We start from the raw sequence: 21,207 nt of genomic DNA on the forward strand, positions 1-21,207 counted from the left end.
TGCCCTCCAAAGGGTACACGCACACCAACCCCCCCAGCGCTACGCTCCGCGCTACTTTACCAGATACACGGACTGGACTCATCCCACCACCACACGCTACGGCTACGATTACCACCATCATCCCTCCCTCCCTCGCTTCTCCAGATCCGCCCTCCACTCGGTCGTCCCCCGAAACCACATCTCCTGCCGCCTCGCCTCCCTTGTTCGTTCGTTGGCTTCGAAATCCGCTCCGTCGTCCTGCCTGTCCTTCGCCACTTTCGACCAAACCGTACTACATGAACCTCTCTCGCGCCGCCCGCAGCCACTTTTACCCCTTCGTCTGCTCTCCCTCACGTTCGTTCTGACCCGCGCGTCTGCACCACCGCTGCACGGAGGCAGACTACAACATTCCCCGACGTCGACTGAGAAATCTGCAAAATTCAGAATCACAACGGCCTCGGGAAACGAGAGTCATATCTCCACTCATGCCAGTCCATAGTTGACCGCTGAGACAGCCGCGCCGGTCTCGCTCATCCCTCTCTTGCTGCTTCTCCGCCGACCCCCTCCCCGCGAAGTCTCGAACCGCCGTCCGAATATACTTTGCGAAATGGATTTGAGCCAGAGCATGAGCCAGAGCCAAAATCACATGCTGCACGGGCCTGCGCCTGGAGACCGCCAGCTGCCACCATCTTCCTCGTCCCTCGCCCACACCCACCACATCCGCCCACCTGCGTCTGCCTCTGCCTCTACCTCTACGTCTGCTGCCGCTTCTATTTCCACCGTCTCTAAACCCAACAAGCACGTCCTCTCTCACGCTCGCTTTGATCCGACACATCTCCCGTCCCAGCTGCCTTCATATGCTCCCCCGAGCTATGCGCATGCCCAGTCCCACGATCCCAACCTGCTGAGGTTTCCCGACGCCCCGACTACCGAGCTTGCACCCATCCTTCCCGCCGCCAAACACAATGATAACGTCGGTCACAACCTGCCATCTCTCTCGTCCGTGACAGGTCCTCCGCCTCCGCGGTTCCCTCCCATCGTCGCCCCATCTCAACCCATTGAAGCACAGCAACATCAACAGCATCACCAACCGCAACCACAACCAACCACATCATCCCTGAAGCGGTCCTCGACGACGACAGTGCTCCTCACCCACTGGCCGAGCCTCAACCCCCTCACGACGTACTACACACCCAGTCATGCCCAGTCCGCCGATTCGCCTGCGAGAATGGACCTCGATGTAGTTAGCAATAGCGCCTTGAGCGCAGCATCCCCAGATCGTTTTTACGAAGGACGCGCTGCCAGTGTTAGCCTGGACGACCCCGATGTGCGCATGGCAGCTGAAGCACTAGGGGACCTTCGAGCCGGTTCGTCACTCGCGAGGCCCCGTCTGTGTCTGATAACGAAAGCTAATATGTCTAGACTTCATCAACTCACCTCCCGCCCGTCACACACCTCTCCCGAGAGCCTCGCCGGCCGTTTCAATCACGTCAAATCCACAACTCAAGTCTGAAGAGCCCCTATTCTCACTCCTAACAACATCCCACCCATTGCTCGCGACAACCATCGAAGGTGCCACGTCGGCTTACAACAACTCCAAAAACTTCTCCCCGCGCTTCAAATCTAGCGCCGAGTATGTCGAAGGTTACTTGACGCCCATTGCCAACACTGTCGGCACGGTCGGGCGGAAGACAGGTGTTGAGGGTGGTGTGCGCTGGTTCCTCGGCGCCGGTCGACGGCATCAGTCGAACGACATTGAAGCTGCCGACGGAGGGTCTCACAAGCGGCGCAAAGTCGATACGGGCGAAGACTTGGCCAGGCTCATGATTGATGCGCAGAGCAACGTCATGCCCGATGTCGACTCTCCTCGTGATCCCTACGTGTTCAAGCACGACCGCAGACTTTCACGAGCTAGCACCATTGATACTCTACCGGCGTATGACGACTACCGCTCCCCAGCCTACAGTGAAAACGAAAAAGCGGAGCGACCCACCTCATCAAACGCGGCTTGGCAATCTCGCCTAATTATGTCAACCTCCGGTCTAAGTGTTGCTATGAGCGATGAGAGTCTCAGGAGCCTAAAGTACTGTCTTCGATGGTTGCGTTGGGCGAATGAGCACATTGGTGGGGTTATCAATAACCTCAAGACTACTCTTGAACAGTTTGAGAAGCCGGGCCAAGCCCAACAAGAAGAGCAGAATGCAGTTACCAACGACGGCGACTACGTAATGGCTGACAGCCAACCCGAGCCAATGTCTGAGCAGGAACGTACATTGCTAGCGGCCAAGATCGCGTCACTCAAAGGCGACGTTCTCAAGACACTGCAGAACGTTATCGTGACTGTTTCCAAATACGCCGGCGGCGCTCTGCCCGAAAACGCCCGTTTGCTGGTTCGCCGTCATCTGACTACTTTGCCGCAGCGATTCCGCTATGCCAGCATGGTTGAGTCTCAACAGGGAGAGAAGATTGGCGACCAAGAGGCGATGCGCGAGGGTGCCCATCGTGTGCTTGTTCTAGCTAAGGAGGGTCTCGACATGATGTCACAAGTCAGTGGTGTCCTTGATGGTACCATTGTTAGTGCCGAGGAGTGGTGCGAGAGACTTGGAAAGAAGAAGCGGGACCAACGCGAGGCTGTCCTGCCCCAATCCCAACCTCAAGAGGGCGACGTCAAGATTGCCCTTGTTTGAGTGAGCAACGATTCCCTACGACAATGGTTCAAGAATCACAGATGACAAGGCGGGCGGTTTACTTTTTCTTTTTAATCTCTTCCTCAAAACCACTAAGTGGATGATTTGAACGGCGCAGAAATGGCATATGGAAAAAGAAAAAACAAGAGCAAAACGTGGACGAAAATGCGCTGCCGCGGCAGACGTAAAACTCACAACAATGATACCAAACAGAGGACACCCTCATCACTACCTACTACTACTTCTCTTCCAGTATACCATGTCACCTCCTACCACTACGACTTCCTACTACTACGACTTCCTACTACTACCTCTACTACTACAAAAACACATCCAATACGGATATTTTTTTCTCATTTTGTCGATTACGCTATGATTCTTCTTCACTTGGCAGTTCATCTTTGTTGCCCAGTTCTCATTGTGTCCTTTTTTTGTTTCGCGGTATTAATGGGACGGTCTACAGAGTCCTGGGGCGTCTTCGTACCTGCACTGAGTTCCAAGCTTGGATTCGCTGTGTACAGAGCTTGCGCAATACTTGCACAAAGCAAAGCCAATCTATGTATCAAGAATATGAACACTTATCAACACCTTCTACTTAGTTTCCAATGACATCCGTGATAAGATCAAGTCAGGTTCCCTCACAGACTCTATGTCTGAGTGACCGACCGTATGATTGGGACAGACTCAAGAGTCACCCCTGGTTACAAACGGGTCAACATTCGAAAGCCTGCCGGGACGCTGCATGCCGTCAAACGTGTGCCCTCCTCCCAGGTCAAACATCATCTGATGATTCCATCGCGCGGCAGACTCCGGGGTCGTGCGAACCCAAACCCTGCACCGCAGTACCCCATGAAGGAATTGACATCCGATGATTGCGAATACGGCGACGGGAAGCATTTCGAGACCGACGTCCTGGTGTTTTCTGCGAGGCGGGGATTGGCGGTCGAGCCTAGGTGGGTGCACAGAACCCGGGGAAGAGCACTGATGTCCCGGATTGACCAGGCGATTGAAAGGCATTTCCGTGGCACCGTGCCTTCGCTATTTCCATTTTCCCGGGCTCTGATAGGGCTACCTAGGCGACGTTTATCTAAAACTCCGTCTAGAAGTACTTTTGAGCATTGTCTAATATCCTCTCCCGCCTACGACGGGCTTTTAAATCGTCCAATCATTCTATCCCAACCTCGGAATAATGAAAGGCTCTTCAGAATCCGGGACTCTATTCCCATATGCTAGCGATCATCGGACTCGGTGGATTACAGGAGTGTTGTGTACCCAAAGTGGTGTTATTCGAGAACCTGTAGTACGAGATCAGTACATGTATGCTTACAACCTCGGGAGCTCTACCCGCTATGATGGGATGATTAGACATGACTGCAAAAGCCCCCTTCGAAGTAGGTGGACAGCAAGGCTCGTCTTGTGGCACCGGGGGAAGTCGACAGCGCGGTCGGTGAACACATGCCGAGTGGAGGGAGCACGGTAGCCATGGCTACTATCTAGTGTGCGAGACGTAGGAACGCGTGGTACAGGCTTCTTCGTTTGGATCTCGATTGTGGCACGTGATGCGGAAGGGAATGAACTTGGTCCCTGACTTCCGCCGGTCCTCATCGGCAAATCACCTGTAAGGTTTCGCGGCCTTGTGGCATCGATTCCGACACGCAGGCCTTCACTATTCATATTCCCCTGCGCACGGTTTCTTGATGTAATTCCAGTGATAATGTCAACATTAGTTATAAGATCAGCATTTGGAGTTGCGGGTATGGATCAAATGTTACTGCCCCTATAGACCTGAAAGTCCCTCAAAAGAAATCACATCATTCTCCCGGTGTATCGAGAACGCCACGGTCAGCTTAGGCTTCGAAGGAACCCACAAAGGCGTTGAAGTTATACTTCTCACAAGTCCCGCTGATCTCCTTGCTGCTCGTGCCACCTAGAATCACAGCACCGTTACGCGATACCGAGAACTTCTGGGCGCCGATGCCCATGGTGAAGTTGGTGGTCTGGATCCCCGCGTCGACTGGCACCGCGACCGGCGGCTGGCTCCCACTGGTGACGGTAAGCACGGCGGGCTGCGTTAGCATCGTGGCGACGAAGACCACGTCGGCAAGGTATTGGATCCCGTTGGGGGCGCCGAGGGTGTCGTTTGTGCATACCGTGTTCTTGGGCGTTGGGCGGTACCAGTAGACTAGCTCGTCGCTGACGACGGTGGGTTTGGGGGCTCCGGACTTGTAGGCTGCTATGTAGGGCTTCATTAGGGTGCGCCAGGCGTCGTGAGGGAAACCGGTTGCCCAGGCGGAGGAGCCGTCGTCGGAGTGATTTGGTTGTGAGCCCCTTTTAGATATTAGTATCTTGAGCTTTGAGACGTTGAGCAGAGGTAAGATCTATTTACGAGATGTAGTGGCTTTCACCAAAGTCTGTCTCGAGATATTCAGTCGTGTTACCTGAGTGACATGGAACAATACACTACTCACCGTTCCAGCTAATGATCTCAACCAGTGCAGGCTTCATGACAAGCATCTGCTCCCAGCGGATGGTGGGTTGCTCTTCCGTGATGAAGACCCAATTCTTGGTGTTGAAGTGAGTTGAAAACCAAGGTGAGACGGCTTTTGAAGACTTAATATCAGTACACCATTTGTATCAGAGATAGAATGACAGATGGTCAACGACACAGTCACTTACGGGCCATGTACGGACGACTCCCCAGATTCGCCAGGTACCGATCGTCCCAGATAGTTGTCATCGGACCAGGAATGATACTATTGCCCCCATCTGTCGGCCACGCATACCACGAAAATGCCCCATCAAGACCCGTATTCGCAACAGAAAGCCACGCAGGATCCTGAATCATCGGAAGAGCAGTAATCTTTTGTCCCGGAGGTATTCCATTCTTCACCGCGGTCCAGTTCATGTTGTCCCCGACAAAGGTGCTCACGATGGCGCCGCCGTCATACCGTGCCTGAGCCGGATGCGCGCTGTAGTTGCCTACTATGGAGGTGATTTCGGTCGTATCGGCCGTGGACCAGTAGGCAAAGTCAAAGGAGATGAAGACGGTGAAGTTGAGGTCTTGCGATGCTTGGTAGGCGTTTGCGAGCTGTTTGGGGGTGTAGCTGTCGATGCGGGCTGGGGCGCAGTTTAGAGCGAAGCCGTCGATGCCGATTTCTTTGGCTTGGGTTATGTCGAGGTGCCAGTCTGATATGGTGTAGTTTTCGACGATTCCGAGCTGCTCGGTTATTAAGTTAATGAGGATTATGGTGGGCTTGTTATCGTGTCATTGGGTGATGTTCTTACCATAAAGTGCGCATAGACTGGCTTTGTCGTTTGGGTAGATACCGGCAAGAGCATCAACGCCAGCAGAGAGAGGCATGTCTGAAATATTCGCGCCATTTAGTGAGCTATGTAGATGTTTCTAGATTATTGGAAATGATAGATGATGCTCTGTAGGATATCTCGAGCTGATTGTTGCTTCCTTCCCAGGATAGACACTAAGACGGGCGTTATTTGACGAGCTCTATTTAATTGTGGTCTTTCATTTCAATGTCAAGTACAATACCATGAGCTGAGAACTGATTTTCCATATCTCCTCAACGACGTTGCCTACCGGCTTCGATGTTGAGACAACGTGACATCACGAATAGAGTGTGATGGCGCAGCCCCTGAGTCCTACCACCTGCAGATGAGACGGAAGTCCGAGGCGGTCACGGCGCGGACTGCATCAATCACCAGTACGAAATGCAACTAGGCTCTGAAGGGCCGAAAGCTTAACATCACCAGGCACTTTGAGAAGCTTCGGCGGCATTTCCATCATTGGGGGAATAACTGAGTGAAATGACAATCTTGCTGTTGGGTTGCTTTCGATGGAGATGCGCGGATGCCGCCTGACACATACGATGCCATCAGAGGCTCTACCGCAACCATAGTTGATAGTTGAGGTGTGAAGTAACCCATGAACTTAAGTCCAATTGAAAAAAAAATGAAAAGAAAAAAGGACCGAAGTCTCCCAGTTTACTATGCTAGATAGTAGTTGTGCGTGTGGAACTGCATGGTATCATAGGGGGCTGAGATCAACCTCACGATTGGCTTAAGGGACGCCGGTGACTACGCAACGAATCTTCTCAAAAGAGAAGGTGCTTCTTCTCAACACACACACTAAGAATGAATAGATGGCTGGAAGAATCATCAAGTCAGGGTATAGGATAAAACGGGGGTGAAGACTGTGGCGGGTTCTCCCGAAGACTGCGATACTTTGAGCGGCCTGACAGTCGTCACAAGATTGCAGCACAAGAGGGTTACATCTTAAGGGAACCATCTCTACCAAAGGTCCAAATCCAAAGATAATTTGTCGAGGAGTGGGCAGTCTTGACCGACTCACTGTTTGCATGCCATGCGCTTACGTTTACTGCAAGTCAGGGGTATTCCCTATGATGACCGGGCATAGTCTTGCAGATGATGACGGTAATTCGTCATAAGGTTATGCTGTGCGCCGCCTTAACTCTTGGCTAACTGCAATGCTGTATAATCATGAAAAGTTTAGATTGCTGGCATACGATACTGTTTGTTTTCTCTTCTACGATCCCAACCCGACAACACGGAGAGTTGACGTCGGTTTAAGGAACCCCCGATTTTCTCCGTCGCAATCATCCCATCTTAGTAGTATTTGGCGTCGGGATAATACCACCTGCAGGGAGGTCCAATTTTCTTCAACTACCGTAGTAGGGCTTGGTTCTAACGTTGATTGGAGGGTCGTTTATGTTTTGTGCTTGTGATTTGTCTCGACTACTCCGCACTGCCGGGTGTTACCACCAACCATGTGGCAAGCCGACGAGACATTCCGTCATGTGGTGCTTACTGACATCTGGCAGGGCCTGGACAAAAGCTTCCACACTTACCATATGCACCCCAGATAAATGACTTTGGCCAAGGGGACGCCAGTCGGGTTGTTGGTAGGGTTGTATTCGGAGACCAGCAGTCAGCGCGGGCCGAATGATATGGATACTCAACGGCCCATTCAGCGTTCAAAGGAGGCAATAAGCATGACTTCGAAGATTCTAGGGCCGGTGTTTCGGGACCCTGTGACATATGTGGTTGCCCATGATTTGTTGCTTGGGCGGAATGATGTATCGAAAACAGCAAACCCTTCTGTTTATTCTTTCAAACTCCGTCAAACGGAAGTTTGCCCTGACTTCAACGCTTTTCTCCGAGAAAGGAGAGAAGAGTTTGAGGCCGACATCTGCCAAAGAGAGGCAGAGCTGCAACGTGACATGAATTTCTTACTGCAACAGGTCTTTTTACTGCAGTTGACCGCAGGAGGACTTTGTGCCTGATCATGCAAACTGCCGGCATTCCATGAGCAATTAGCCGGAAGAAGAGGGTTGCCGGTGTGGAAATTGTGGCATCATCAGACCTATGGTAGACGTACGATTCGGACCTTCTCTCTGAAAGTGAGGTAAGAGATCTGCGAAGCATCTCGGGCACAAACTTGATATGCAGGACTCCGTGACATTGACCATAGAATCATGCGGGATGCCAGTGCGGCCTGCCACGCTTGTCAGCGGACGGCAAAGAGCAGGGGCAACGGGAGAGAACAGACGAGAAAATAGCCAAAGCGAGGGCCAGAGCGCTTCGGAAGGAGCCAAGAAATTCGGACTTTCAACTTATAAAGAGACCTTCCTCGATTGCTTCAGTTCTCTTCTGTGTAACTAGCAGGCCCAGATTATAGACAACACAGCTGCTCGGAATGATTTTCACTCATCTTTTCAAGGCCCTCTTGGCTGCGGCCATGGTCACTTTGGCCACCTGCCTTACGGTTCCATCTACACATGGCGACACCCTCAGCCTTCGCCAAGACAGTGGTGAGAAGCTTGTCTTTTGTCACTTCATGGTGAGTTCGACTGGATGGGGTCCATCTTTGTAGTTTCTAGCTGACATTAATGAAAGATTGGCATCGTCGGTATGCGTAGCTCACCTAGTGACTACGATGCTGATATGAAGAACGCCAAGGCGGCTGGCATCGACGCCTTTGCTCTCAACATTGGCGTCGACCCTTACAGCGAGACCCAGCTCGATTTGGCTTACCAGTCTGCTGCCAACAACGGCATGAAGGTCTTCATCTCCTTCGACTTCAACTGGTACCAGACCAGTGAGGCAACTCGCGTCGGCCAGATGATCGCCAAGTATGCCTCGCGTCCCGCTCAGCTAATGGTTGACAACAAAGCGTTTGCGTCTTCGTTTGCGGGAGACGGGCTGGATGTCGGTGCTATGCGCAGTGCTGCTGGTGTCCCCGTCTTCTGGGCACCAAATTTCCATCCGGAATTCAAGACAGACTTCAGCGTTCTCGACGGCGCTCTCAACTGGCTCGGCTGGCCCAACAACGGCCTCAACAAAGCTCCCGACGGTCGAGGCAACGTCTCAGTCCAGCAGGGTGATGCGGCCTACATTGCAGCACTCAATGGCAAGCCCTATATTGCGCCAGTGTCGCCGTGGTTCTTCACGCATTTTGGTCCCGAGGTCTCGTATTCCAAAAATTGGGTATTTCCATCCGACACTCTCTGGTACGACCGCTGGCAGCAAATCCTTTCCCTTAAGCCGCGCTTTCTTGAGATTGTCACTTGGAATGACTACGGCGAGAGTCATTACGTCGGACGTCTTGACAGCCCGCACGGTGATGACGGGAACTCCAAATGGGTCTACGGATTCCCCCACAACGGATGGCTTGACATGGCACAGCCGTTCATCAAGGCGTTCAAAGCCGGCGCTAGTGACCCAAAGACCTACATCACCGAAGACAAGGTCGTCTACTGGTTCCGTCCGACTCTCCGCGAAATTAATTGCGACGCGACTGATACTACTATGAGTGATGCCAACAACTCTTCTGGCAACTACTTCAAGGGCAGACCGGATGGATGGCAAACCATGGAGGACAAGGTTTACATCGTGACGCTGCTCAAGGAGGCTGCATCTTTGACCGTCAATGTTGCCGGCAACAGTCAGACTTTCCAAGCCCCTGCTGGCGCTGCCAAATTCTCCGTAGACATGAAGCCGGGCACCGTCGCCTTCAGCCTTGCTCGCGGAGGATCTTCTGTTTTCTCTGGGACTGCTGGCATGCAGATTCTGGACCACTGTCCCTGCGGTATCTACAATTTCAACCCTTATGTCGGAACCATCCAAGCAGGAAGCGCAGACAATCTTCTTCCAGCGGCGTTTTCATCCATCTATGCCGGTTTGAAGGTCAGCACGTGCGGGCCGAGTGGCATGAAGAGAACGGCGGCACCGCTTGCCGATATGGTCGCCCCTGCTGTGGCCACGCCCACGGCTTGAATCCATTCCATGCACCTACGGGAAGGAACAGGATGGCGGCAAACGGCATCGCATGGATTTTGGATTGCCTTACGTATCTACTTATGCAGCACATAGTCAGAGATGAATCACACCATCGAATCAACGATTACTTTAAGCCATGTCTGATGTATTGAAGATACTTCAGGTACTTATGTGAAGGAACGTGTGACTATACATGAAGAAACAAAAACAACGTGCAGATCAGTAGCGACTGTAAGCCTTCGTTATAGTAGCCTCCTTCAGCAATCATTTGTTGCCTTTCCATCTGTTTGCTTGATCCACCGTGTCTGCTTCTCAAGTACTGTGCAGCTGAGACGGAACGATCTCAATTTGATTGATCCTTCAATGGTTCCAAGCTTGCTTTCAATCCCCTTATAGGTCTGTGATTGATGAAAGGTTTCGTTTGCCCCGAGATTGGACCAGCCGACAAACACTGTTAAGATAGAGCCTGTCTGATTGGGTTTCCCCCCCTTCACAGGAAAATCGTCTTGAACTCCCCAGCCGTAGCTCGTGACAGTCGCTTCAGAGACTTTCCCGAAGCCTTCCTTGAGGATCTCCTGAAGTCGTGCAGTCGCTGTATTTTTTGCCTTCGGAGTAATGTTGGAAGGATAGTAAATGACGAAGACATCAGTCACGACAGACTTCAGCGCATTTGGAAAAGTTGGCGTGGCGGTAATGTGCTTGCAGAATTCGCCGTATGTCAAGACCTTGGGCAAGTCTTTGCACAGTTCCACGCCATACCTGATATCTGTCAGACCTGTTTTGAAGATGAAGGGGCATGTGGTAGCGTCGACTCACTCTTTGGCAAACTTCTCATGGTCTTCAATTGAATCCCAGTCAAAGAAGCCCCAGACCATGGTTGGGTCTTCAAGTTCGAGTCCCAGATACAATCGGTGAGGAGCTCCAGGGGCTGCGATGATCTTACGATAGACGCCCATGAAAATCTGGCCTTCCGGTGTGGACTCATCCATAATGTTGAGGCCGGGCTTGACGCCCATGGCACCAAGCTCAGTGACAATCATTGCGGAAGACTTGTGTGGCTGAACTGGACTTGGGTGTATTGAAGATGAGATTCACTAGACGATACTGGTGGTATGATCAATTCAGACCAACTCACGACATTCCACTTCTTTTGAATAAGAAGCAGATAATTGGTGCCTGAGCTTGACTCGTCACTGCTTACGCGGGGTGCAGGCAGCGATTGTCGCATCTCATTCATACATAGAGCGTTTCAGTCGATGCCTGAAGTTTTGCACCCTCAGTATGAGTAAGCGCACGCTTCCATTTAGTTTCAACTGTACGATTGCCTTCATCGTCTGAGAGACGCTAGTTGCTGTCTTGCGTATTCTATACTTGATGGTGACATGTTCGTCCTCGAATTACGCATTTGCGTTTCCTGTCAGCCTATTCTCACGCACTTTCTTCAATTTCCCGTTGCTAAATGTGCTTCAGCTTCATAAGTATTCTCAAAGTCCAAGTTCTCCAATGATGATCTCTGCAGCCTTCTCACCCACTAACAATGCAGCATTGTAAGTGTTGGCAGCAACTTGCTGAGCTGGCACGCTGAGATCCGCAATCTTCAACCCGGACACACCGTACACATTCAATTCATGGTCAACTGCAGTATCTAATGTCAGTACACTGACAGGTCTTCAAGCTTAGCGGAGCTACTTACCAACCCCTCGGCTCTCCCTCGGCGCCATCTTACACGTACCCAAAGGATGTCTCGACGTTCCAATATTTTCTCGTATGTACTGTATAATTGCAGCGTCGTCTTCGGCAGAGTATTCAATCGAGTCAGTGACCGGACCTTCAGCCACCTCAATCACAGCCGCGCTTGAGGTGTTGGAGAATTCGGGATGCCCTAGTGCGAGCTCGCCCCTGAATATTTCCATTCGACGAGCGATGGCTCGCTGTGTCTTGTAGCCCCAAATATGGCTTTTGAGATCGATATCGTTCTCGTCAAGGAGCCAGCCGGTGGTAAAGTCGTACTGATCATCAATATTTGGCCCAGTGGTGTGAATGTGGCCTCTCGCGTATGGATACGTGACCCATGGTGCTGTGGTAACGTACTCGGCGTCGTCATGAAGGGCAGCAGGGTCACCAAAGTAGGCGTTGAAGAGTCCCATGATCATGAGAGGTCGGTTCGGTGAATGCTCAAAGTCCCTGTCCCAAGCGGCTTGGAACTCCGGTCCCAGAGCTGCGATGTCAGCAGGAGACGGCCTGAACTTGCTAGAGGCATCGTGGCCGTTCCATCCGAGTTGCTTGTCATCTGCGGCAATCATGGCATCCACATCTCTGCCCCTATCATTGCGGGCTATTCCGTTGATGGTCTCGTTCTGCTCGAGATTTGTGCGGTAGACGTATCCAACGAAGTGATGATCTACAAGACGTCAATAGTCAGTTCGAGCTCTGGCCACCACCTCGAGAGTGAATCAAACTTACCTTGGAAGTCATTGCCGACTCCATCAAGACTTTCAACAGCTGCGATACCCGCCTTCTCCAACACTGCAGGATCCCCAACTCCGGATCTTTCGAGAAGCAGTGGAGTTCCAAAGGACCCGGCGGAAGAAACAACAAGCTTCCTCGCCTTGACTCTCGTGGTGCTGTTATCTCGGGAACCCTGCGCAAATGCTGGGTTGTGTCGGATCTCCACTCCAGCGGCGCGATTTTCTTCCCCTTCGAATAGGATACGGAGGATCTGAGTTTCTACCAAGACATGCAAATTGGGATACTCGCCACTTTGTAGAAGTGGGTGCAAGTAACGATGAGCGACATCTTGTCGACGGCCGTCGGTAGGCGAGACATATCGATACCAAGGCCCTGTGCCATTGTTCGAGTGCAGACTTTGAAGGTCTTCTATCTCCGACCAACCTGCTTCGACAGCCCCGTCGATCCAGCCTCTTTCAGCTCGAGGCGCTTGGTGTGTTCCCTTTGATACATGGATTGGTCCATCATACCCGTGAGTGGACTCATTGGTAGGTGTGCCGTGATATGTTTCCACCTGGGGTCGCGTCAGCCATTCTGGGTGAATTGTGATGATCGAAAGAAGGATACCTTTCGCAGAAGTGGCAGCAAGTCTTCCGCAGACCACCCCGACGTGTTCCATGATTCGAAATCATCCCACTGCCCGCGGGTGTATACCATCCAATTGATAGCTGATCCGCCCCCAAGAATGCCGCCTGTCTCGACAACTGGCTCGCGATCCGCCAGTTGCGGTGACTTATTGGCCTTCCAGAACAGGGCAGTGTTGGAATTGGGCAGGGTATTTCGCTCGAATAATGCTGGGTAGATGACATTTGTGACATTGAAGCTGTCTTGACCCTGCTCGATGACGAGAATTGATAGGGTTGAGTCTACTTCGGCGAGTCGTGAGGCAATGATGCTGCCAGCGGTGCCTCCTGCATTCATGATAAGAATTTGACCACGATGAAACGCCAATAACAGACTCACCTCCGGCAATTATGACGTCCACCTCTGCGAGGTTGGTTGGAAGTTCCGTATATATACCGGCAGACACTGTCGCCGTCGCTACTATGCCTAGAAAGGCTACCCTTAGTTTGCTAAGTCTCATGGCTAAGAATAAATGAATAATATCTTTATTCAGATTTAGCCTTGCTAGCTGAGGAGTAAAAGAACCAAAAGTCGACAACAACTAGTTGGCTGCATGGTGTTTTGAGAGACGATATAACAATGCTTGACCGTGTAAAATCCGCCGTTGTCGGCTACTCCCGTAAAGAAGTGTGCTTCGAAAGGCAAAAGATCGCTTCAAAGACTTCCGATTCTATTCGAGCAAACTCTAGTTCTGGAGTAAGCCCAGGCGGAACGGCTCAGTTGTGTCGTATTGCAGAGGCGGGGGATGCATCCGACGTTGTAGAACAGATCCCTAGCTTACTTGGCAGAGCCTTTAGGTTCATTGTGCCAGGGTTCCTACTTGGAACCGGGAGAAGAGGTCACGAATGGCACGTTGAGTCCATAACGTAAGTCGAATGCCATCTGCAGTGATGTCGATCGCCGGTCAGCGTCGTAACATCCCCGCTTCTTGGTCGAAGAAACGAAGGCTTGAGTCCGAGCAGACGAACAGTAGTCGAGTTCAGAGGTTTAGACTTTAGTCTCTAAGAATTGCACAATCTGCTTAGGCACTCGATCAATTACACCTCCCGGAATATCATGTTCTAAACTGACGAATACGGTCGACCCTCGAATAGTCGCTTGGCTTTAGGAGAGCATGAGACAGGCGCCCGTGTGCCTCAATTACGGAGTATAAATAAGTCTGGGTCACTACTGGCTACAAGAAGAACAAGTCGGCATCATCGTGCTTCCTTTTGTTGACTTACAAAAACAAAATCGGACGAAAGACTAATTGTGAAAGAAGCAAAAGAATTGACCAGCCTGGGGGTCGAACCCAGAATCTCCTGATAACATGCCAAATCGCCGTAGCGCTCGGTCGTAGTCAGACGCCTTGCCATTGGGCCAACCGGCCGGTTGTGATTGGAGTGACAGAAGACTTTCTCTTGAACCGCGCGCGACCCACCAGCCCCGACCAACTCCGAGGACCTCCCAAACGGAAGACCGCACGCTCTCATCCAAGGCTCTCGACCTTTGAAACAGGCGTGTTGGATTCTTAAAGTTGATTGTTTCTCAAAGCGGTTTTAGGACGCTCACAAGTCAGAGCGGATTGAAGGTCATAATCATTCACTCCACTTCTATCTAGCTCTAGATATCCGTGACATGTGCCCAGGTCTCAAGACACCAGTATAACTATTTCATCGTAAACCAAGATCATCACAGTTTCATTAAAATCCGACTCTCTCCAAAACGAATCCAAACTTGAAGTCTCCGACATGCACTTTCAAGTCCTCCCTAACGTTGGGACCGCAAGCGGCAGTACCAACACCGGCAACACGGGCATCAAGACGCAGAAGCGTCGCATCCTCCTCAACGAGATCGCACGGGTGCGCCGCCTTGTGCACCTTCTCGGTGGCGTAGTGACTGACTTGGAAGCTGAACTGGCGCCACTCCTCCTCAGACCAGACCGCAGCCTCGGCCGCCGTGGCGCGGAGACCGCGGCCGTGGTCCTCGGTGAGGTTGATGTAGCGGGTTTCCAGATGGTTGCCACCTTCCTGGGGCACCTCGTAGTGCTGGTGCAACTCCGGCACGGTGGCATTGAAGACGCCGAGGTGTTGGCTGGACTTCTTGTCCGGGTAGGACTCGCCGGGGCCGAGAGCAAGGTATTTGACGTTGTTGAGCGACTTGGGCAGACGCAGGTTCAGGCCCACGCGAGGGATGTGGGTGGGCTTGATGCCGCGAGGCTTCAGGTCAACAGCAATAGTGAGGCGACCGGTAGCATCGATAGTGTAGGTAGTGGTGGTCTCCCAGCCCCAGTCGAGGACGCGAGGGGAGAGGTAGGTAGTTGTGATGACTTCAACCTTGTCGGCCGACTCGTTGACCTTGAATGACCGAAGGAAGCTGTCAAACGCATCGACACCAAAACGAACCCAGTAGGGAGCATCGTTGGGGTTGTCGTTGTCTGTTGGAGCACGCCAGAAGTTCGGGATAATGGCTGCGCCAGTGGCATTGTCCTTCTCGAGGAGAGGCACGCCGGCGGCGGTCCAAGAAGTGATGTATCCGCGGGCGGTATCGAAGGTGATGGCAAAATCGGAGCCCGAGACGGTGGTCTTGGCGCGAGACTTTTGAACCTGCAGCTTGGAGGTGAGGGTGCTGGTGAGCAGCTTGGGGGCCGCCGCAACACCGGAGAGCTTGTGCTGGATCCACGCAATCTCGTGCGAGGGCTCGGCCCAGTTGGTTGAGTCCTTAAGACCGAACGTTACCGTGATGTAGACCTCCTTGTCGGACTTGATGTTTGCGAGGCTCGAAGGCAGGTCGACCTTGACGGTCTCGCCGGCGGCGATCTTGGGGATCTCAAGGTTTCCGGCAGCGATGAGGGTGGAGCTGTGTTGCACATCGTTAGTCAGCTTGATTCTTGGGATTAGTAGGTCTCCAGGGCAACTCACCTTTCGCCTAGTTCCTCAACCTTGTAGGTAGATGAGAGGTGGTCAACGCCAACAAAGTCGTACTTGTTCTTGATGACAAGCTGGTTACCCTCAACTGACAGCTGAAGGGGCTGGTAGGCCTTCTTCAACTCAATCAGACCAGGAGTAGGGTCATGGGTGCTGTGCAGGAGACCATCCATGACAAAGGTACCGTCGTGAGGGCGTTCGCCAAAGTCTCCTCCGTAGGCATAGTATCCCTTGCCATCGGCGTCTTCCTTCCAGATGCCGTGGTTCGCCCACTCCCAGATGTAGCCACCCTGAAGGCGGGGGAACTTCTCAAAGACCTCAATGTAGTCATCGAGACCACCAGGGCCGTTGCCCATGGCGTGACCGTACTCGCAGAGAACAACGGGCTTCTCGAAGCTACCGTCCTCCTTGACACCCTCAGTTTCAATCAGCTTGGTCAGACGGTCGATGGGAGGGTACATGTAAGAGTACATGTCCGCCGTCTCGGCCTTGACGTCGCCCTCGTAGTGAACCGGGCGACCAGAGTCGAAGTTCTTGGCGTACTCGTACATGGCCTTGTGATTCTCGCCGTAAAAGGCCTCGTTACCAAGCGACCACATGATGATACTCGTGTGGTTCTTGTCACGCTGAACTAGCTGAACCATGCGGTCGAGGTAGGCCTCGCGCCACTCGGGATTCTCGCTGGTGTACTTTCCGGCAAGGGGGAAGGTAATAGCCTTGCGTGCCTCGTAGTCCGATGCCTCGTCGACATCCTGGGGGCGTGCAACGGCATCGTAGAAGCCGTGGCACTCGAGATCGGCCTCGTCCATGACCCACAAGCCGAGCTCGTCCGCAAGCTGGAAGACTCGGGGGTCGGGCGGGTAGTGTGAACATCGCAGAGAGTTGATGTTGTGATTCTTCATGATCAGAAGGTCGCGCTTGGCGTAGTCAATAGGGACGGCGCGGCCGAACTTGTTGTGGTGTTCGTGTCTGTTGACACCTCTGATGCGGATGGGGGTGCCGTTGACCGTAATCAGACCGTGCTTGAGCTCGACTTTGCGGAAACCAATGTTTTGGTAGATGGTATGGGAGCCCAGGGTGATGTCGACCCGGTAGAGGTAAGGGGTCTCGGCAGTCCACTTCTTGGGGTTGGTGACGGGAATGCTGATGTCGACCTTGGTATTGTCGGCAGTGACCTCTGCCTCCTTGGTCGCAATGACGGCACCGCCGTTCTTGCCCAGCTCGCTGAGAGTGAGCCTGACGGTGCCCTTCTCGGCGGTCTTGACGTCGACCGTCGCCAGGAGAGTCGCGTCTTCGTACTTCTCATCGAGATCAGTGCGGAGGAACCAGTCCTCAATTCTTGTTTGCTCGGGTACGGCCAGGAGAGTGACATCGCGGAAGATACCTGTTATTAGCTCGTTAGATGGGTGTTCAAGCAGGCCAGCAACGAAGTGACCACTCACCCGAAAGCCACCATTGATCTTGGTCCTCGATATAAGTTGCGTCGGACCACTGGTAAACTCTGACAAACAGCTCATTGGGTCCATCCCTCTTCAGGATGCTTGTGACATCAAACTCGGACGCATTCCGCGAGCCCTGAGCAAAGCCAATGAGCGTGCCATTGACCCAGATGTGGTATCCGGAATCAACACCATCGAATCTGAGGCGCAATTGCGACTTCTCGTCCCACGTGGAAGGGACGTGGAATGTTCGTCTGTAGGTGCCCGTGGGGTTCTCGCTGGGCACGTAGGGCGGGTTCACTGGGATGGGGAACTGTGTGTTGGTATACCACGGGAAGCCGTGTCCCTGGAGTTGCCAATGGCCAGGGACGTTGATGGTGCCCCATTCATCCTCCTTGTCTTCTGGCAAAGGCGCCTCCTCGGGAGTGCCGGCCATGTGGAAGTCCCAAACGCCATTGAGAAGGACGGACGTTTCTGGGATGAAGTATGCGCGAGGAGGAAGGGTGTTGCGCCTGAAGACGGAGGGGTTCTCATAGTCGTGAACTCCCTCCTTCGCCTGGAGAGACAAACTTTGAGAGGCCATCGTGGCGGTTTGGATGAGGGGTAACGATCGATGGACTGAGACACGGATTGGGGGTGGGAGAAGAGAGAGGGAATGTGAAGAGGGAGAAACGAGAGGGGCAACCAGCCAGCTTGCTACCAAGGTCCAGTCGTTATTTATTCGTCCTCACTTTCTCCACGCGAAGTAACACGTCGGACGCAAGGCCGAAGGAAAACGCCAGAAATACAATCTGCAAGCACCACCCGTATCTCGCTCGTGAAGCTCAGGTTTGTCCCGCCATATGACGAGGGAGCGTGGGGCAGAAAGACTGGAGCAGTTTCGGGGTAGCTCCGAGTCAGGTGGTGTCGGTGTAGTACGACCCCGAGGTCATCCTATCCTGGTGCTTTCTTCAACTTCTTTGAGAGAGACTCTATCCTGCCAAACTCCTAGTAACTCTTAGCAACTCCGCACCATGAGGACACAAGAGGGATAGTCTCCCCCCGCCCCGTGTGGTTCTGATTGGATCCGGGGAAGTCGGGGCCGGACCCGCACCTCCATACGGGTACAAGCCGGTCTAAGTTGATGCAACGTCTGACAACCCTGCCAGCCAGTTCGCCGGTTCCCCCATGGGTCCAATCTCTTGGATGGACGGAAAGTCGTTGGGTGTCTGTTACCCCAGATTGACATTGTCTAGACCCCGGCTACCCACGACTGAAAACTGCAACCGCGCCCGTGGTGTTGGCTCATGGCTGATGGTCCGTTGTGTCACCCCAGGTTCTTTCGTATTTTCGGCCTCCTGGGTCGTTCTTTAGGATGGTATGATGGCCCGAATGCGGGGAGACAATTTTGTCTTATGATGGGCTGCAGAGAGCCTTAGACACTGCAGCGAGAACATTTAAGAGGGCCGTGTTATCACCTCACCATTCTTTCGTCTCCATCGATGATACCCTTCCAAGGCTTCCAAGACCTCCATCTCTCCACGGTTCCACTGTTCCTGAATCCTTGGTCCACCCCGTCCGAGCTGTATTGCTTGCCTGCAGTTCATCCTCCACCATGTCCGACGAGAAGACCGACCCCGTGGTCGGAGGCCACGCCGAAGAGCGCCGTGATGACGCTGCTGCGGAGGTCGACACTGCCGTCCACATTGCCCATCAGACGCAGTCCGGCGCTTATTCGCCATGGACGCCGCACATGTTTCGACTCTACGCTGTGCTTACTATCGGTTTGTGCCTCGGTGTTTGTTATTAGTATTGGCCTACTAACAATTGTGACAGCTTACCTCAATGGAGCTCTCAACGGTTACGATGGCTCCCTTGTAAGTAAACCTCAGATTTGAGTAGCATCGCCATCTAACGAAGCACTTTTCAAAAGATGGGAGGTCTGAACGGATTGAAATCTTACTTGAACTACTTCCACAAGTGAGTAAATCGAAGAGCCGAGCTCACCGAGTCTTACAATACTGACGTGAATCTGACAGGGAAACTATTGACCAGAGCACCGGAATCATCTTCGCCATGTATAATATCGGCAGTGTCGCCGCCGTCTTCTTCACCGGACCTGCAAACGACTTTCTCGGTCGCCGATGGGGAATGTTTATTGGAGGTGCCATTGTCATTATCGGCACTTGTATCCAGGCTACGACCAAAACGTACGAGTAACTTCTTTCCATGGTCGCATACCATAGGCTAATAATTCGTAGTTCTGAACAATTCCTTGCTGGGCGATTCGTCCTCGGATTTGGTGTCAGTTTCTGCTGTGTCTCCGCTCCGACATACGTAAGTTTGATGAATTGCATTCTCCCTCATGTAACATGTCAACTAACATGCCGCGTGTTTAGGTCTCTGAGATGGCACACCCGGCATGGCGAGGAACCATCACTGGTGTCTACAACTGCACTTGGTACATTGGTATGTCTCATTGGTCTCCTGCATGTCCTCCGGCCCTAGGCCTAATCATAATCACTATACGTAGGATCAATCATAGCCTCCTGGGTCATCTATGGATGCGCCTACATCGACGGCGGCGAGGGCACCAGTGCTTGGCGCCTGCCCATTTGGCTTCAGATGTGAGTCTCTTCAATGATCTCCTGCTCTCCACTTGATACTGTCCCAGGCACTAACAAATTCCTCTACAGGGTGACCTCTGGTATCGTTTGCGTTGGAGTCTTCTTCATTCCCGAATCTCCGCGATGGCTCATGGCGAACGACAAACACGAAGAAGCCGCAAGAGTCCTTGCCAAATACCATGGTGAGGGCTCGGTCGACCATCCCATCGTCCAGCTCCAGCTGAAGGAGATGGTCTCTCAAATAAGCACAGATGCTTCAGATAAATCGTGGTGGGACTACAGCGAACTCTGGAAAACCCACTCCGCCCGTCGCCGCCTCATCTGCGTGCTGGGTATGGCCTTCTTTGGCCAGATCAGTGGTAATAGTTTGACTTCTTACTACATGGTAACTCCATACTCCTTCTCTTTCCATCACTTCTCGATAGCTAACATGATTCTAGACGGTTGTACTTGAGAATGCTGGCATCAGAGACGAGAAGCGTGTCTTGGCATTGAATGCGATCAACCCTGTTCTGTGCTTCTTCGCATCCCTCTTCGGAGCTCGCATGACGGATGTTGTTGGCCGCAGACCCCTACTGATTTACTCCATCATCTTCTGCTCCTTCTGTTTCGCAATCATCACGGGAACCTCGAAAATGGCGACGGACGATGCTAGCAACGTTGCTGCTGCCAACACGACCATCGCCTTCATCTACCTCTTTGGCATCGTCTTCAGCTTCGGCTGGACCCCTCTCCAGAGCATGTACATCGCCGAGTCCCTCAGTACATCCACCCGCGCCAAGGGTACTGCCATTGGTAACTTGGCCAGTGCCATTGGAAGCACCGTTATCCAATACGCCAGTGGACCGGCTTTCCTCAACATCAAGTACTACTTCTACATTGTCTTCATCTTCTGGGACCTCTTTGAAGCAGCGTTCATTGTAAGTTTTGCATTGTCATCCCACCAGTTGCTGGTCATATCAGAGCTCCGCTAACGTGACACCAGTACTTCTTCTGGCCTGAAACCAAGGATCGCACGCTCGAGGAGTTGGAGGAAGTCTTTAGCGCCCCGAACCCTGTCAAGAAGAGTTTGGAGCCTCGGTCGGCCGAGACTGTTTTGAAGACTATGCAGGTCGGACAGGACGAGAAGGTGGCGTATGTCTAG

At 52.6% G+C, this 21,207-nt stretch overlaps 7 protein-coding genes and 1 non-coding gene across 8 annotated transcripts; 3 read left to right on the forward strand and 5 right to left on the reverse strand.

The window, feature by feature from the left end:
* Window positions 1-625: 625 nt before the first annotated feature.
* BDP55DRAFT_696922 (transcription factor Opi1-domain-containing protein) lies at window positions 626-2,666 on the forward strand (the record flags this gene model as incomplete). The annotated part of the gene is made up of 2 exons (XM_060577627.1): window positions 626-1,346; window positions 1,402-2,666. 2 exons carry the CDS (start codon window positions 626-628, stop codon window positions 2,664-2,666), a joined length of 1,986 nt encoding a protein of 661 aa, XP_060425313.1.
* Window positions 2,667-4,513: 1,847 nt separating this feature from the next.
* On the reverse strand, window positions 4,514-6,005 carry BDP55DRAFT_618064 (glycoside hydrolase family 71 protein; the record flags this gene model as incomplete). The annotated part of the gene is made up of 5 exons (XM_060571289.1): window positions 4,514-4,994; window positions 5,053-5,077; window positions 5,135-5,266; window positions 5,343-5,883; window positions 5,952-6,005. The coding sequence occupies 5 exons, from the start codon at window positions 6,003-6,005 to the stop codon at window positions 4,514-4,516; spliced, it is 1,233 nt and encodes a 410-aa protein (XP_060425314.1).
* A 2,434-nt stretch (window positions 6,006-8,439) lies between these two features.
* BDP55DRAFT_560748 (glycoside hydrolase family 71 protein) lies at window positions 8,440-9,977 on the forward strand (the record flags this gene model as incomplete). The annotated part of the gene is made up of 2 exons (XM_060570018.1): window positions 8,440-8,541; window positions 8,598-9,977. The coding sequence occupies 2 exons, from the start codon at window positions 8,440-8,442 to the stop codon at window positions 9,975-9,977; spliced, it is 1,482 nt and encodes a 493-aa protein (XP_060425315.1).
* Window positions 9,978-10,237: 260 nt separating this feature from the next.
* On the reverse strand, window positions 10,238-11,020 carry BDP55DRAFT_732367 (uncharacterized protein; the record flags this gene model as incomplete). The annotated part of the gene is made up of 2 exons (XM_060579934.1): window positions 10,238-10,739; window positions 10,797-11,020. The coding sequence occupies 2 exons, from the start codon at window positions 11,018-11,020 to the stop codon at window positions 10,238-10,240; spliced, it is 726 nt and encodes a 241-aa protein (XP_060425316.1).
* Window positions 11,021-11,464: 444 nt separating this feature from the next.
* Window positions 11,465-13,572, reverse strand: BDP55DRAFT_560629 (GMC oxidoreductase; the record flags this gene model as incomplete). Its single annotated transcript, XM_060570004.1, has 5 exons — window positions 11,465-11,616; window positions 11,674-12,381; window positions 12,444-13,002; window positions 13,056-13,399; window positions 13,452-13,572. The coding sequence occupies 5 exons, from the start codon at window positions 13,570-13,572 to the stop codon at window positions 11,465-11,467; spliced, it is 1,884 nt and encodes a 627-aa protein (XP_060425317.1).
* An 810-nt stretch (window positions 13,573-14,382) lies between these two features.
* BDP55DRAFT_t278 lies at window positions 14,383-14,481 on the reverse strand. Its single transcript has one exon. It is a non-coding gene; the product is annotated as a tRNA-Arg (tRNA).
* Window positions 14,482-14,627: 146 nt separating this feature from the next.
* Window positions 14,628-18,427, reverse strand: BDP55DRAFT_296668 (family 2 glycosyl hydrolase). Its single transcript, XM_060566587.1, has 3 exons — window positions 17,461-18,427; window positions 16,013-17,402; window positions 14,628-15,950 (listed from the first exon to the last, which is right to left on the reverse strand). The coding sequence occupies exons 1-3, from the start codon at window positions 18,038-18,040 to the stop codon at window positions 14,795-14,797; spliced, it is 3,126 nt and encodes a 1,041-aa protein (XP_060425318.1). The 5' UTR covers window positions 18,041-18,427; the 3' UTR covers window positions 14,628-14,794.
* A 624-nt stretch (window positions 18,428-19,051) lies between these two features.
* Window positions 19,052-21,207, forward strand: BDP55DRAFT_560703 (sugar transporter-like protein; the record flags this gene model as incomplete). Its single annotated transcript, XM_060570013.1, has 10 exons — window positions 19,052-19,220; window positions 19,273-19,313; window positions 19,370-19,416; window positions 19,476-19,646; window positions 19,698-19,773; window positions 19,836-19,905; window positions 19,970-20,063; window positions 20,133-20,448; window positions 20,504-20,983; window positions 21,049-21,207. 10 exons carry the CDS (start codon window positions 19,052-19,054, stop codon window positions 21,205-21,207), a joined length of 1,623 nt encoding a protein of 540 aa, XP_060425319.1.

The sequence above is a fragment of the Colletotrichum godetiae genome (genome assembly GCF_030913485.1).
Source record: "Colletotrichum godetiae strain CBS 193.32 chromosome Unknown BDP55scaffold_48, whole genome shotgun sequence".
Taxonomy (NCBI): Eukaryota; Fungi; Ascomycota; class Sordariomycetes; order Glomerellales; family Glomerellaceae; genus Colletotrichum; species Colletotrichum godetiae.